The 15,732-nt window shown below is 52.3% G+C and overlaps 1 protein-coding gene across 1 annotated transcript in view; it reads right to left on the bottom strand.

Annotated features, from left to right (window-relative positions):
- ATP13A2 (ATPase cation transporting 13A2) overlaps window positions 1-15,449 on the bottom strand; it is a 64,368-nt gene extending 48,919 nt beyond the window's left edge. The window contains exon 1 of the mRNA XM_034753422.1: window positions 15,353-15,449. Coding sequence (XP_034609313.1) covers window positions 15,353-15,362 — 10 coding nt within the window. The 5' untranslated portion in view covers window positions 15,363-15,449. The remainder of the gene's footprint in view (window positions 1-15,352) is intronic.
- Between the last annotated feature and the right edge of the window lie 283 nt (window positions 15,450-15,732).

Raw genomic sequence — 15,732 nt, 5'->3', positions numbered from 1 at the left:
ATGTACCCGCTGCCGGCTGTTTGCTCCTTGTGTTCACACCCCCCCAGACCGCATCGGCAGCTGCGAGGGGAAAAGGGCATTTCAAGGGAGAGGGTGTTCCGTTGCAGTTTTGAAGTGGGAACCATCTTCCAAACAGGTCCCACGTTTATACCGTGTGCGTGTGCCCCTCTCCCTTCTCTTTGCATGAACAGGGTGAGACCCGCATTGTGGTGTTTAGCAGGCTGAGCAGTTTGGAAGGGGATTTCCCCCCCTCGCCTGGCTTTAAGACCCACCTTTAAATGGAGCATGTGGGGAGGCCACGAGGCAGCAGCCTTGAACTCTAGCTTCCTTGTTTAGCTCCACGGCACGGCCCTCAGAGAGGCACTCTCCCCTTTTGTACCCAGGACAGACCAATACACCTTGAAGATAGAAAGAAAGTTGGGTGCTGGGGACCTCCAGTGTGAGGTTGCGGATTCTGGAGCAGGCTCAGAAGAAGGCAGAAGGGAAAGACTAAGAAGCAAAGAGAACTAGATAAACTCATGGAGGTTAAGACCATTAATGGCTATTAGCCAGGATGGGTAAGGAATGGTGTCCCTAGCCTCTGTTTGTCAGAGGGTGGAGATGGATGGCAGGAGAGAGATCACTTGATCATTGCCTGTTAGGTTCACTCCCTCTGGGGCACCTGGCATTGGCCACTGTCGGTAGACAGGATGCTGGGCTAGATGGACCTTTGGTCTGACCCAGTACGGGGCCGTTCTTATGTTCATCCTTGAGCTTACACAGGCGCAACGTTTCATTTGTCGTAGTGCGCTTGGGTCTTTGGCGCATTAGAAGACTGAGATCCAGTTTGAGGGGAAGGCGGATAGAACTGAAAGGGAACTAAAGGGCCAGACTCTGATCGACAGAACCGTACCTTGCTCCGAAAGCAGCCCCATTGATTTCAGGGGAACTGTTCGGGGAGGAGGGTGCTATTCAGCATGATAAAGGATAACAGAAAGTGGCCCTAAGGGTATGTCTCCCCTCTAGCTGGGGGCCGGCCTCTCAACCCAGGTAGACAGATTCACCCTGGCTCAGGTTTAGGGATTAACATGGCGATAAGGTCAGTTTAGCATCTCAGAGATGACAAGGGGATCTGAGCCATACAGCCCACATTCCTGTCAGTGACGGCCAGGAAGCTAAATCCACGGGTCAGCTTTGATAACAGACACGGATTTTCAAGGGAGAGGGGTGTTCTGTTGAATATCTGAAGTGGAACCCTCTCACAAACAGGTCCCACATTTAAACTGTGTGTCTGTCAGTGTGCCCTTCTCCCTTCTCATAGAATATCAGGGTTGGAAGGGACCTCAGGAGGTCATCTAGTCCAACCCCCTGCTCAAAGCAGGACCAATCCCCAGACAGATTTTTACCCCAGATCCCTAAGTGGCCCCCTCAAGGATTGAACTCACAGCCCTGGGTTTAGCAGGCCAATGCTCAAACCACTGAGCTATCCCTCCCCCCAGCAACAGCAAAGGGGTGTCGCAGGCAACTGCAAACAGGCCACACACATCCCATGGCGAGAAGTCTGTTCTAAGGGATCTTACAACTGACGGCTCGTCTACACTTACATTTTATAGCACTCTAACTTGCTGGCTCGGGGGGTGTGTGTGTGTGTGTGAAAAATCACCCCCCTGAGTGCAGCAAGTTTGAGCGCTTTAAAGCACTAGTGTGGACAGGAGCGCTCGGCGCTATTCCCCTTGTGGAGGTGGATTACCAGGAGCCCTGGGTGCATGCCCATGGCAGCACTTTGAAGTTTCTAGTGTAGACGCAGCCTGAATCAAATTCAGAGGGGCAGCTGATAAAAATCGGACAACAGGGCTGAGCTCCCATTTAGGGACCACAACGAGTGGCTCGATTTTCTAAAGAGCCCAGGGTGCTGGGTGCACATTAGGCGCTGGGCATGCTTGAAGATCCAGCCCCAGTTGTGGGGGCTAAGCACTTGGAAATCTGGCCCTGAGCTCTTTGATAAGATCTGGCCTCCCAAGGGGAAGCTAGTTGGTCGCTTTCTTCACTCACACAACCCGGTTGGGTTTGTTCCTGTTTGACTACAAACATCTCCTACTGGCTACGTCCCGAATCACGGGGAACAAGTCTGAGTAACAGTTTCATCAAATAAAGTCAAACCTCACAGGCAGGACTCCAGAAAGTTTGTGAAAAGCGGGGGAGAGAGCTGGGTTAACTGCATGCTCCAGATCTGTTATCAACCCAACGCCATGGAACGAACGGGTCTGCCATCCGTGCATTTTTGGGAGGTCAGCTATGCATACAAGTTGGGTGAAAACAAGGTTGAAACCATCTGTCTTGTATGGTTTAGACACAACAAATCCTGCATCTTGGCAGGGGGTTAGACTGGATGACCCTCGCGGTCCCTTCTAACCCTTTGGTTCTATGATTGTACTCTGAAAACCTAAGATCAACAGAAAAACATTGTCGGTGTTTGGGGGTGGGGAGAGGGAAGAGAAAGAGATTGTTTTAAACACAAGCCTTCCCTAGCTGCCTTTGCAACCCAAATATTGCAGCTGATGCATGCGAAATCGCAAAGGAAATTAACTAGAAACTGACCACCCAAAGGAATGTGGAAGTGATGAATTTGCTGTCTGTATCTCTCCACATAAACAGCAAGAAGAACATTAGCATTTTAAAATGTCTTTTCCTTTTAAAAAGATGGTGTTGGCAAGATAAGGAACTTTGTTTCAGTATCCCACCGGGTCCCTTTAGGCCTTTTGTTTACACAGAACCGAGAAATTCAGGCCGCAAAAGTCCACAGCCAGATGACTTTTATTTGGCTGCATCTCTAGAGTCACAGAGCTTCAAGTCATTGCTATCTGCTAAACCAGCACACCTGCATTTTTACCTCCCCCTCTCACGCCAGCTGCCTTCCAATAAGCGCAGTCTAGAGAGGAGTTCCTGGCTGCTTACCTGTTTCAAAGCAGGTGGCGATTCCCCCTTTCCAAGGTATTTCCTGTTCTCTTGCCGGTAAATCACAGCCCTGCCTCACAGGGGCACAGCCTGCTGTAGGACAGGTAATAACTGGGCATTAGGGGTGGGGTGGGGAGGAGGAATGGGGGTGGGTAATAACTATGCTCCACCTCAGAGGCCTGCACTACCAGTAAGAAACGCAGCAACCACACCTACTGCCCAAACACAGCTCAAGGGAAGGGCGGGGGGGAGGGCGGGGGGAAGATTCTCACCCCCTTCCACGTCAACACTTTTTTTCCCCCCACCCTTGCCAGTCATTTGTGTGTTCACAGAGCCATGTAAGTAGCTGTGGATAATAATCTAATAATCAGAACTTCTCAGTTAGCTACAGCCAGGGGAGCCCAGAACAATGGCATGTGATTGACAGCCTGGGAAAGGAGAGGCGGCAGGAGGCTCTTTGATCTCAAAGGTGTGATACACAGGGAAGCTGCCAAGTGCCCCAGCTGTGCGTGTGCAGAAGCCTGTCTAGCAGCAATACCCTACCCAGGCACTGATTTCAGGCTAGAAATCTGACCCTTCCAGAAGAGACGTTTGTTGGGGTTTCACTCGCGGAATCAGAGATCTAGCGCATCTCCCTGCCAACGTGGGATTGTTCTCTACAATAGGACTGCCTAGGAAGGAGTGCTGCAGAAAGGGATCTGGGGTCAGAGTGGGTCACAAGCTACATATGAATAAACAGCAAAACACTGTAGGAAAAAAAAAAAAAAAAAAAAGCAAACATCTGGGATGTATTAGCAGGAGCATAGGCACTGACATCCCCTCTACCGAGGGGTGGGGTGAGGGAGTGCTTGATGCCCTCTCTGCCCCAAGCCCCAGCCCCACTCCACCCCTTCCTGCCCCGTCCCTGTCCCTCCAGGAACCAATCAGCATGCCGCGAAACAGCTGTTTGTGGCAGATGGGAGGAGCTGGGAGAGAGGGGGAAGAGTGATCAACGGGGTCGCCAGCAGGGGAGAGGCGCTGGGAGGGGAGAGAGGGGGAAGCTTGGATGCCAGCGGGTGCTAAGCACCTGCTAATTTTTCTCCATGGTGGAGCACCCATGGAGTCAGCACCTATGAGCAGGAGTGTTGCAAGCAAGACGTGAGAAGTAATTCTTCCACTCTACTCTGCACTGATTAGACCTCAGCTGAGTACTGCGTCCAGTTCTGGGCTCCACATTTCAGGAAAGATTGTAGAAAGTCCAGAGAAGAGCAACAAAAATGATTGAAGGTCTAGAAAACATGACCTAGGAGGGAAGATTGAAAAAATTGGGTTTGTTTAGTCTGGAGAAGAGAAGACTGAGAGGGGACACGAGAACAGTTTCAAGTATATAAAAGGTTGTTACAAGGAGGAGGGAGAAAAATTGTTCTCCTTAACCTCTGGGGATAGGACAAGAAATTTAAATTGTAGCAAGGGAGGTTTAGGTTGGACATTAGGAAAAACTTCCTAACTGTCAGGGTGGTGAAGCACTGGAATAAATTGCCTAGGGAGGTTGTGGAATCTCCATCATTGGAGATTTTTAAGAGCAGGTTGGACAAACACCTGTCAGGGATGATAGAATACTTAGTCCTGTCATGGGTGCAGGGGACTGGACTAGAAGACCTCTCGAAGACCCTTCCAGTCGTACGGTTCTATGAATACAGGGAAAATGCATTAAAGACCCTTTCTTTATTAAGTGACTGGCTGCTCTAAGCAACCACTGCAGGTAGCCCAAGCATTTCACTGCACCGAGCGACCAGAGCGCACCGATTGGTTCCAGTTACAGCAGCAGCCTCTCCTAGGGAAGTGTAAAATCACCAGTCAGTGTATACAAACCCTGGGGCTTCCTGGGTTTAGTGCCAGCCAGCGGGAATTTGACCCACTGACTCATCCCTAGCAGTGTGCACAAGGCAGGGCCCACAGTTTGGACACTGGCAACCTTGCACACAACACTTGCAAGGAGTGTGATCCATCTCTCCCTAGCAACGGGCCCACGTAGCAGATAACGGCTTACTTCTGCTACCCGCTCAGGTCTGTGCATTGGTTCTACAGGTGACAGAACCAGCTCCACCTCAGGAAACCTGTTTTGCAGGAAGAATATCCTTAGAACCGCAGAAAAGCCAGCCCCCACGGGTCACTCCTGCACACTATCGGGAAGAACTAGTCCAAGAGGGAATCTAATGCAGGTTCACTGCAGCTTAAGCTGCCACGTTCAGACTCTTCCGCTCAAAGCAGCGAGGACTACGTATACACAGAGGGAGGGAAGGCTTAGCAGCACATGGGCAAGGAGACACAAAAGCCGAAGGTGGGGGTGGGGGTTGTCTAAGGGAGTCCTAGATTTAAAGGCCAGAGGGGACCATTATGATCATCCAGTCTGATCTCTTGTATAGCCCAGGCCAGAGAATTCCACCCAGGAGATTCCTGCCTCAAGTCCAATAACCTGCAGTCAATTGACAACATCTCTTTTACAAAGACACTGCTGGAGAGAATAAATCCATTCAAGATCATGAGATGCTCAGATTCGAGGCTGCATGGGACCGAACATAGATTTTACCGACAGGGAAATTAAGGCACAGAGAGGGAAGTGACTTTTTTTTTTTTTTAAGATATTAACTCTCGAGCTCCCTCTCCTCTCCCAATCCAGGCCAGATGATCTTTGCTCAGCGGGAAGTCCTTGTACCTGTGATTGCACCTGCTGCCATGTGATCACCCAGAGTTTTAAGTATCCCCAGGGGAACGACCCTGTTTCCAATTGTTGCTGGAGAAGATGCGGAGAGCCAGGAGTAGGCGGAAGATGCGAGATGCATCCAGGGCTTGCTTTTTAAGAGAGAATTTAAGGGGCTGGACTTGTTATCAGCAGCCCTCGTTTGTGGGAGACCAAACAAAACGCAGCGTTGTCGGGACGACCGAAGCACCAGCGGCACCCCACCACAAAGGGAACACGGGTACAAGAGCTACCGGGATGGAAAAAAAAGCACAAATTTCAGCTGGAGGGTGAGCAGCAACCCCTGCAGGTGAGCAATGCTCATTGTCTGGTCGGGTTGTTTATGCAGCAAGCTCTCTCGGGTATCCCCGATTCGGTCGCCCCATGCCCTGTGTGCAGAGAGGTGGAAAACCAGGGTGCAGTGGGAATGGGGGGAGAAAAGGAGGGATACATGAATGCATGCGAGAGATCAGGCTCTCCTCCGGCGGCACGTTCGCACGCAATGAGACTTACCAGAAACACTGCCTTAGCATAGCTGGAAGAGGCCTGTGTTTCTGAGTCAAAGGAACAAGGAGGAAACAGGGGCTGTCAGGTTACAGCACCAGACCCGGGTGGGGGTGGGGGTGGGGGGACGCGAGATCTGGATTCAGGTCCCGGCTCTGCCACTGAGTTCCCGTGTGACCTCTGGCAAGTCACCGAGGGCCAAATTTTTAAAGATACGGAGGCGCCTAACGCCCATGGAAATCAATGGGAACTAGGCGCCTAAATATCTTTTCAAATCTGGTCCCTACGCTCTCCATTTCTGTAAAATGGGGATAATAAAACTCCCATCTCACGTGTGGGGGGGTGTAAAAGAAGAAGAGTGATGGCTGGCGAGGTGCTCAGACACTTGTGGGGGTCCCGTGATTTCCAGCAGTACTTCGGGGTGGTGGGGGGGAAGTATTTCTCTACCAGCAGGCTTGTCAATTTCAGCTCTGTTGCCTAATTGTTTCCTAGCTACATTTGTACACCTTGGCTGGAACCATGGTATGGGAACATCTTACAGACACGGCTGTTTACTTCCCAGGTGGGACTAGTGGACAGATCTTTGCGCTAGCAGGAAGTTCATAAAGCCCAAAAACACTCCCTCGTTTTCAAACCTAACCAAGGCAGGAGCAGAGATAAAAAGCAATAAAGTTACTTCAGCACATTCCCGCCTCCTTATCAGGTAAGGAACAGTCCAAAGAGGACGGCTGTGGCTGATACGGGCGACCCAGCAAATGTTTAACTCTCCCTTTCGCTGTCTGACTTAACATGGAATTTAGTGTTCCTGGCCGCCGTGGGTGGAGGGATGAACTGACCGTTACTGACAATTGTTTGGGGATAGTAATGCTGCAATCTGCCCAGCGCAAAGGGGAGCATGCAACTGGACTGGCCCAGGATTCTTGGTCACAAGCCGGTCAGTTCTATGGGGCAGGCAGCGTCGTTTTGTTCTGTGTTCGTACAGCGCCTAGCACAATGGGGGCCTGCTCCGTGGCTAGTGCTCCTGGGCCCTACTGCAATACAAATAATCATTCGGGGTCTGCTTTCCACTTGCTCTGGAGTGGGGAGTACTAAGCCGTGTCCCTCCTTTCCCCCCGCACTGCTCACGTCCCACTCCACACCAGGTCTGCTGCAGGGACTGCTATGCGGAGTAGGCGGAGCGAAGGCTCCACCCACTCATTACTCCTGTGCCGGGGGCAGCCCGCTTTCCCTACCCGCTTTGTAACCCAGCGTGGGCAGCCTGCCTGGACAGTAAAGAGGCTCTTTCGCCCCCCTCCCATTCCTTTTCGTGGGTCACACAGCACGAGCCCTCGGATTACAATCAAGTCCTTCCAACCTACTTGCTGAGGTTCAGCGGAGACTTTAAATCAAGGTTTCTCCCTTCCCACAAGCGCCAGAGAAGCCAAAATCCCGCGTCTGTTTCAGCAGAAGGGTGCCCTCTACTGGGTAGCTTGGACTATGAAAAAAGCCCATGCCGTGTATTACTCAATGAGCACCACTATCTTGCGGCAGCTTCTGAGAGAACAACGGCAGGGAATTGTAAGAATCCCCTAGTGCAGACAAGGCTGAAAACGCCACCTCCGCCTCGCTGGTTAGTTCTGCTTTGCGGCGCAGACACGACTTTAAACCCTGTCCCCGAACGGCGCCAACGCCTTGGGCAGAAGAAGAAAGCAATAGGACTTGGGTGCCTAATTCCCCTACATCCCTTTGGAAATCCCAGCTGTCCTGGCCCTGGTTCAGCACCCAGCTCTACCAATAAAACAGGACCATGCTGTATCTGGGTCTCACCCCAATCGTCCCGCAGATCCTTACAGTCAAGGACAGCATGTCGGTCTCAAGGAGACTAGGCCCCATGATGCCTCCAGACTTGGTGTAGCTGCAAAATCAGTCTACTGCCTCTGGATTAGAAAGGATCAGAGCATCGCCCAGCTACTCGTGATAGCTGCAGGAGCTTAACGATATTCAGCCAGACTCATCCCACCTTGAGCTCTTGTTCGCACTGGGTGGCTCTTTAGATAACCTAGTCACCAACCAGGGCCAGGCCTGGAGTGAGGGGAAACTCCCCTCGAGTTAATTAGTGCAGGAGGTGAGGGTAAAAGGTTTAACTCCGCAAGTCCTGGACTCCGGATTCCTGGGCAGGGGGCGCTTCAAAGCAGATTTCCCAATGCTAGGCAAAGGGAAGCGTTGAATTACCACCACCAGAACCTAGAGCCCTCCACCTTGATCAACACCCCCAAGCCTCTGGCTGTGGGCCTTAGTTAGGTACAGGCAAGACATGGAGACTAGCATCAGCTGATCAGAGCAAAGGCTTATGGGTAATCATGGAAGCAGCGGAGTGGCCAGGGTCCGATAACACACAGCCCAGGATTCTGAAGGCTCCAGAGACACTTTGCAGGAACCTCCCCGACAGATATTTCACAAGCAAATGAGCCTCAGACAAGGCTCACTGAGGATATTTAGATCCTTTGGAAGGAATAACTGGTTAGGCGTCACATGGACCCGGACTCAAGGAACCGCACCTCTGCCCGCCCCAAGAATAGCTGCAGATGGAGCCGGCACTTTAACAGAAGCAGCTGGGGATGTTTCACAAACGGCCCACAGTTGCTTGGGGTTTCCACACGTGACCTTCTGCCTGTAACTTACTTCCCTTTTGCTCTCGCCTCAAGGACCGAGCAGGAGAATGTACGGAGCGCGTCCGAGAAACCGTTCTGCGTTGGTCAATACTGGAAACTCGGGACGCTGCAACTGGACTTTTTTTTTTTTTAAAGCCTTCCTTAAAAATAAACCGGGGTCATTTTGTTTGCTGATCTCATGATTTCCACGTAGCCCGGCCTGCAAAACGGCTGCCAGGCAGGGGAGGCAGGTCTGCAGGAGCACACGGGGTGCTGGATCCAGAGAACCTGCTCCTCGGCAGCTTAGTTCTCGGGCTTCTTTCTTGTTCTTCCACGACCTGCCCAAAGGCGGGCCGGGGCTAAGACTGGCCGAGTCCCACCTGAGGGCAGGGGCTCCAGTCGTGTGTGGCCCATGCAGTGCACCCGGGCGCGGGTCAGGCACACGGGAGTGGTTTAGCAGGAAGGGGGGGGAACGATTGCCCATTAAAGGAGGGACAATAGGCAGGGCTGGCATGCAGGAGGCAGTTCAGGTCTTGTTTGGTGGGGGTGGGAGTTGCAGTGCCACTGCGGAAGGGAAGTCCCAACAGAGTATGTCCACTGCCACTAGGGCTGGGTTCGGCCCTGGGGCTTTCCAACGGCAACCCAGCCCTAGAGCCCTGGGAAGAGCTGCCTCTTCTCATAAGCGGGGAGGAGGGAGGGAGGACGAATGCCTGCGTGGTTAAAGCCCCAGGCTGCAAATCAAGAGATCTGGGCTCTGTTCCCAGCTCGAACACAAGCTTCCTGCCTGACCTTTAATGACTCCGAGGCACTGAGAGATATTCCTATTTTACAGAAGGGGGGAGGGTAATACTTCCTTGGGTGCGGGAGGCTTTAATCCATTCATGTTTGCCAAGTGCTTGGAGTTCCTCAGCTGTAGGGTGACAGGAAGGGTTATTCAAACAGAAGTACTGGGTTAGGGTGGCATGGCAAGATGGGGAGGCTGGTGGCACGGCCTTAAAGACCATTTCTCTCCTGCTGGTCAAGTCGGGATAATCTCTTCTACTGTATTTGCAAGATCCTGACCCCAAGATGCAGGTCTATCATGTCAGCTCACAGCTGGAACATGGCTTGGTTTTAACCAGCCACATACATTGTGGGAGGAGTGAGGAATATCTTAACCAGCTAAAATTAAAGGGGAAGTTTAGGCATCACCCAGAATGCAGTAACCAGAGATGCAATTCAGCCAAGTCTTGAGAGGAGAGGGCTGTGGGATCTCAGACAAACACAAGTGGTTGGGACCTCGTCTATGCATTATCCCAAAGATGGGTCCTACAGCAGAGCCCACCAGCCCTGCACTGAGGGACTGGCTCAGTACTGATTCAGAGGTACGAGCGCCCCCTTCTGAATCAACACCACCATTACCTGCAGGGCAGGCCTGAACATTATCCTCCCCCTCTGCAACAGATGTGGGGGCTACTGCATATGCTCAAGGCCAGGACCCTGCGTATTTCATTCCTTTGTGCTCGAGAATCTCAACTCTCACCCTTATGGCGAGAAGAAAACCTTGAAAACACAAACCAAGCATACCTGATGCCAGAGTCTGGAGAGAGCCTGAAACAATAGCTTCAAGGGGCAAGTACTGCCCCGTGCATCTCCACAATCAGTTTCATTGTTCCAGTGGAACGTGGGTGTCTTGGGTGCAGAGTGAGCGCATTGGCCAGACCCAAGGGAGGGCTTTGGCTATTAGGACAAAGACCCTGACTTGGACTCTGTGTATAGCGGGCAGTCAGTGCAGAAGCAGAGCACTGGGGGGGGGGGGTAGGAAATGAATTCACAGCACTGTTAACCAGCTGATCTGCAGAGCTTGGTACCAGTTCAAGCTTTTCCCAGGCCATTTGGCTTCACTCTTAGATACAGAAAGCCACAGCAACCGAGCCGGAGGTCAAAATTCACCACGCTGTTTAGAACACGTACATTCGGGACGAACACAAGGACAATGATGACGCGTGAGCCGTTTCCTTTCATCCCCGGGGCCCACTACATCCATGCATCTGCTGCAGAAAGACACCTGCCGGTCTTGTTGTATGTCACGCAGCCATCAGCTCGAATAGGAGGACGTCAATACCATCTGAGCCATGCAGGAACCAGTCGCTTCCTCCCTCTGAAACAGACAACTCAATGGCCTGGTTTGCCCTAGGGAAAGTGAGGGGGGTTGCACCATGATTGCTCTCACGCTGTAGAATCTTACTGCAAACAGGGCAAGTTGGAGTTATCCCTCAATTTGGCTGGTTGAGCTGAAACCTAGGTTCCTCCCTCAGTTTCACCAGCTAAAACAAGACCTTTCCCCATCTCCATTAGAATGATCCAGCATGTTCTAGCTATCTAAGGGATAAGGCACCCATCACCACAGGATGTGGGGGTGCCTCAGTCTTTAATATATTTGTTCTCACACTACCCCTGTGAGGCAACGCACGGTTATTACCCCCATTGCACAGATGGGGAACTGAGTCACAAAGAGACTAAATGACTTGCCCAAGGTCACCCGGATAATTTGTGGCAGAGCAGGGACTCGAATCCACGTCTCCCAGATACTGCCCTAACCGCTGGACCACGCGCTAGAGATTGTGCTGTAGATACACGTGTTCCCTACTGCAGATGTTCTGAGTAACAAGCAGGCAAACATCCAAGAACAGCCCCTACCTCAACTTGTCTACAGCCAAGATTTTCAAGACTAAGAATTCTGGATCCCAAGTTTAGACGCCGTGAAGGAGATTTTCAGGACATGCTGATACCCGCTTGCGACCCAGAGCGCCCTGTATTCACATCCTGCACTGGGCACTGCCGCTCAGCTCTGAGATGCACTGGTCAAGCGCCACTTGGGAAGTTTATAGAGGACCTGTCATTAGTAAGGCTGGTCCCTGCCATTGCTATCAGCTTCTCTCTTTCCCAGGAGCAGCAAATTCATCCCAATCACTTACAAGGCACATTCCTGGATTCACCAGAGTCTTGACTGGATTAATGTAATTGTGGGGAACCTTCAGGGTCTCACCAGCACTTAGTGGTTTATTCACTCAAAGCGCATTTGACTGGCTCATTTAGAACAGCAGAAAGACAAATTCCCGCTCACGGTGTCCCTTTCATATAACAATATTAATGCGCATAGTCTGTTACCATAAAGACTACAGGCATCTATGCAAATCATTTACCTTCTCACATCATTGTTCTGATGTGCTACGCGGAAGCTAAGAACTGAAACCCATTATGAAGTACCGAAGTAGTACATTTTGGGTGACCATTTCCTTTCTCATTACAAGATTTCAGTTCTGCCAAAGTCAGTTGGTACAAGGAGTGGGGCGGTGGGCGGAACCCAAGAATAACCCTGACCAGCTGTTTTCTATGCAGCACATGAAACTTCTCCAAAGGGAACTTTAGATTCATTATTGGTTTTGATTCCTCTTGCAAAGAGGAAATTCTGACGGAGGTTCATGACTTCCAAGTAGGAGTTTTTGCAGAATGGTGCATCCAATCTGACCCTGGGTACCAGCTCCGCTTTGGGCACAAACCCTGTTTTCTGTACATTTATGTAAAACGCAGGGGATGTTTCCAGTGTAACAGAAGTAAAAAGGCTCCCTGATCCAGAGGTCATTTATCATATATTATCAATGCATCCCTGATTAGCATAAGAAAATTCAGATTTTAAGGGAACACCTTTAATTTCCCGGAGTAAATTCTCTGGCCTAGGTTATAGAGGAAGTCAGACTACAAGATCATAATGAGAAAAAAAAAATCTATGAAACTGATATGATTTGTTTCCAGGCTATTACCTCAGTGCATTCAACAGAACTTTATCATCAGTTTCACTGCTTCCTGTCTACTCAGGCCACCATCCGGAAAGCCTTATGCAGGTGGTTAAGGTCCAGCGTGCAAGTCTTTGCAGGATCAGGGCCTTAGCTGAACAATTTCTCTCTCGTTGAAGAGCATGTTTAAAAAGTTCCAGGACTTACTATTTATAGGAGGATTCTGTCAGATACTGGAATTTTTTAAAAACTAGCAAATAAATAAATAATAAAGTTGGAAGTGGCCCTTTAAAACTGAAAGCAACAACCAAATCTGGTTTTCTTCAGCCTTCCTAAAGCCTGCAGCTGCAGTGTATCCAACTGGGTAAGCCTTGTCCACGCTAGGAAGCTTTTGTCCGGTATAATTCTCTCAGGATAGTTAATAGTTAAACCAGCAAACCCCTCCGAGCAAGGATGCAGTTATATAGTTATGAGCGCTTATGCCAGTTTGGGAGACTGGCATAGAACCAGGGCTGCACGGGGAAGGCTTTGCCGGTATAGCTATACCAATGTACTGTGTCGGCAGAGTGTGGACGCAGCACATGCTGCCAAAACTGCACGTTTGCTAGTAGAACTTACTCCAGTAAGAGTCTGTTGCATGCACCTGGCCCAAGCGATGTCAGTTATACCAACATCGCCATGTTCACACTCGGGCTTACACCAGTACGGCTACGTCAGAGATACAAAAGTCACCCCCCCCAAATGAAATAGCTAAACTTAAGTGTAGACTAAGCTGTACATGTGTTAGAACCCACCTTCCTGGACCAGTTATAGCTAGACTGCCTCCTGCTATGTGCGTTGGGAGGTCAGCCTACGTAGGACAGACTCCACTAAGGAGAATGAGCCAACCCAGATCCCCCTGGGGCTACTTGCCTCCATAGCGGGGTGGCAGTTAATTAGGTAATGAGCGTCTGGGCCTAATAAAGGCTTAGGAGGGCTCACCCCTGGGAGCAGCTGCAGGCTTCCAGCCTATCTCCATGGAGAGCGAGGCTCGCAGACAGAGGAACAGGCCCAGAACACAGGGCTGCCAGGCAAGGCCCTGGAGCAGCCCAGGAGAATGAACTGGGTGTGGGATGTCCTGGGGAGCTCATAGGACTGGCTCAGTAAACAGCAGTGCACTGTCTGGGGAAGACTGGCATCCGGCCCAACGCCCAGCAGAGGCCCAAGCTCCAGGCAGGGAATTCAGTCATATCTCACCCCACTAGCCCTGGAGCACTCTCACGCCCTGATCAAATGGCCAGGAATTCCTGATGGAGTAGCTGAGTGAAGCTTTTGTTCGTTTTCCTGTTGTCCTTTTTGGTTAAATAAACACCACCTTCCAAAGAGGGTGCTCTTTACTACTAGAAAGGGCTGCTTGGACTTGTGTATACCCTGGGTGAGGGGAAACTGAGGCAGCGGCTCACTAGCAGTGCTGCGCCTGATCACAAACAGTGCGCTGGGGTCACCTCCCTGCCATGAGATCGTCTAGTTTAAACAGTAAGTGCTAAACCACCCTGCAAGGGTCACAGCTCTAGGACTCAGCTGCCACCTCCCCTTTTGCTCTCAGTAGCAGTTTCCAACGCGAGAAGAGAGACTCCAGGGCGCACGATCCTAGGTGGTCATGTAAGGACCAGCTGCAGAACGCTCTCTAGATCCCTGGCGGGCTGACTGGCCACCCTTTCCCTCCCGGAGCCGGGAACGCATATTCAAACACAGCTAAAAATACATCAAGACTATCCTAATGTCAGTTTGGGGAAGTCAGTGACTTCGGTAGCAGCCCCAGGGTCAGTGTGTGATTGTAAAGGGGATAGGAAGGCTCTAAGCCATTAGCTGGAGAACCCCTGCTCTAAGACACGCAAGGGATGGGACAAGACAGTCCCTGGGAAATAACTTTGCTGCTCAGAGAAGTGTGGGAGACTCAGCTCAGGCCAAGGCACCTGACCGTTCCCTGCTCCCCAGTTTGGCCAGGGAGGGCTGTTGAGTGGAGTACCCCAGAAACGCAAACCAAGCGGGTGCGTGCCATCTCCGGGACTTGGTAACGCTGCGGCATGAGTCCGCCTGCCCCGCAAAGCAGCCTGAGAGGGCCGGTGTGTTAACCCGGGGCATGTCCAAATTACATCACTTAAGGAAGCCGGGGGGAAGGACAGACAAGGAGATCATTCAAAGGACAGACTGCCAGAGCCTCGGGGGAGGGAGGGAGGGAGGGGAAGGCATGTGTGTGTGAATGAAACTGATTCTCCTCTTTGGCAGGTAGAGATACAGCTTGTTCCCAAAGGCTCCCAACTGTTTGGGCATCAACCACCACCAAACAAACCCAGCCAACCCCGCCAGTGAGTGGGGCAGGAAGGGCTGGGAACGGACTCGCATAACTCGGAGGTTATTCATTTCCCCGCCCCCCCAGTGCTCACAGTAGGATGTTGCCCCCCCTCTCCGCAGGAGCATCCCACCAGCTGCACCCCAAGAGCTCGCTGGCTCCAGCATCCTTGTCAGCGTCGCGCGGGGCTGCAGAGCCCGGGCGCTGGGAGCAGGCAGTGCCCCGAGTGCCCTGCTCCGGAACAGACGCGCGAGAGGGATGCACCGCACAGCCCCGCCAGGTGCACCGGCTCTTCCCCTCGCTGGGGCCAGCGCCACTTCCTTCCCCGGCGGCCGAGCTCCCGCCTTGCAGCGCCCAGGGCTGCCTCCCGCGCGCCCTGCATGCAGCAGCCCCGCCTGGCCTCGGGGGGTCCCGTGCACGGCCCGCAGCTTGCAGGGACACCCGGGCTCCCGCTCACCTGCGCTCATGGCGGCGCGCACCCGCAGCACCCGGCGCCTCCCGGGAGCCGAACTCTCGCGCGCCGCCCCGGCCGCGGCCAGCCTCGCGCTCTGCTTCGGAGACACAAAGGAGCCGCCGCGGGCGGGTCAGCGGGGCGGGGCGCGGCTGCGCAGGGGCGGCTGGGAGTTGTAGTTTCTCTCTGCATTGGCTGAGCAGAATGGACTAGATCAGTGGTCTCCAAAGTGGGGTGCAGAAGAGGATCCTTCGTGGTGCACGGCAGGGGGAGCTGCAGTGGGGGGCTGTGTCCGGCCGAGGGCTCCTGGGTACATGGCAAACCCGGCTTCCTCTGGGGCCAGGGCCCTGCCTTGACCCAGGACACCCGGGCAGCTGTCACGACAC

The sequence above is a fragment of the Trachemys scripta genome, chromosome 19 (genome assembly GCF_013100865.1).
Source record: "Trachemys scripta elegans isolate TJP31775 chromosome 19, CAS_Tse_1.0, whole genome shotgun sequence".
NCBI classification, from domain to species: Eukaryota; Metazoa; Chordata; order Testudines; family Emydidae; genus Trachemys; species Trachemys scripta.
Note: the sequence above shows the minus strand (reverse complement) of the source record. Positions and strands in the feature narration are given on the sequence as shown.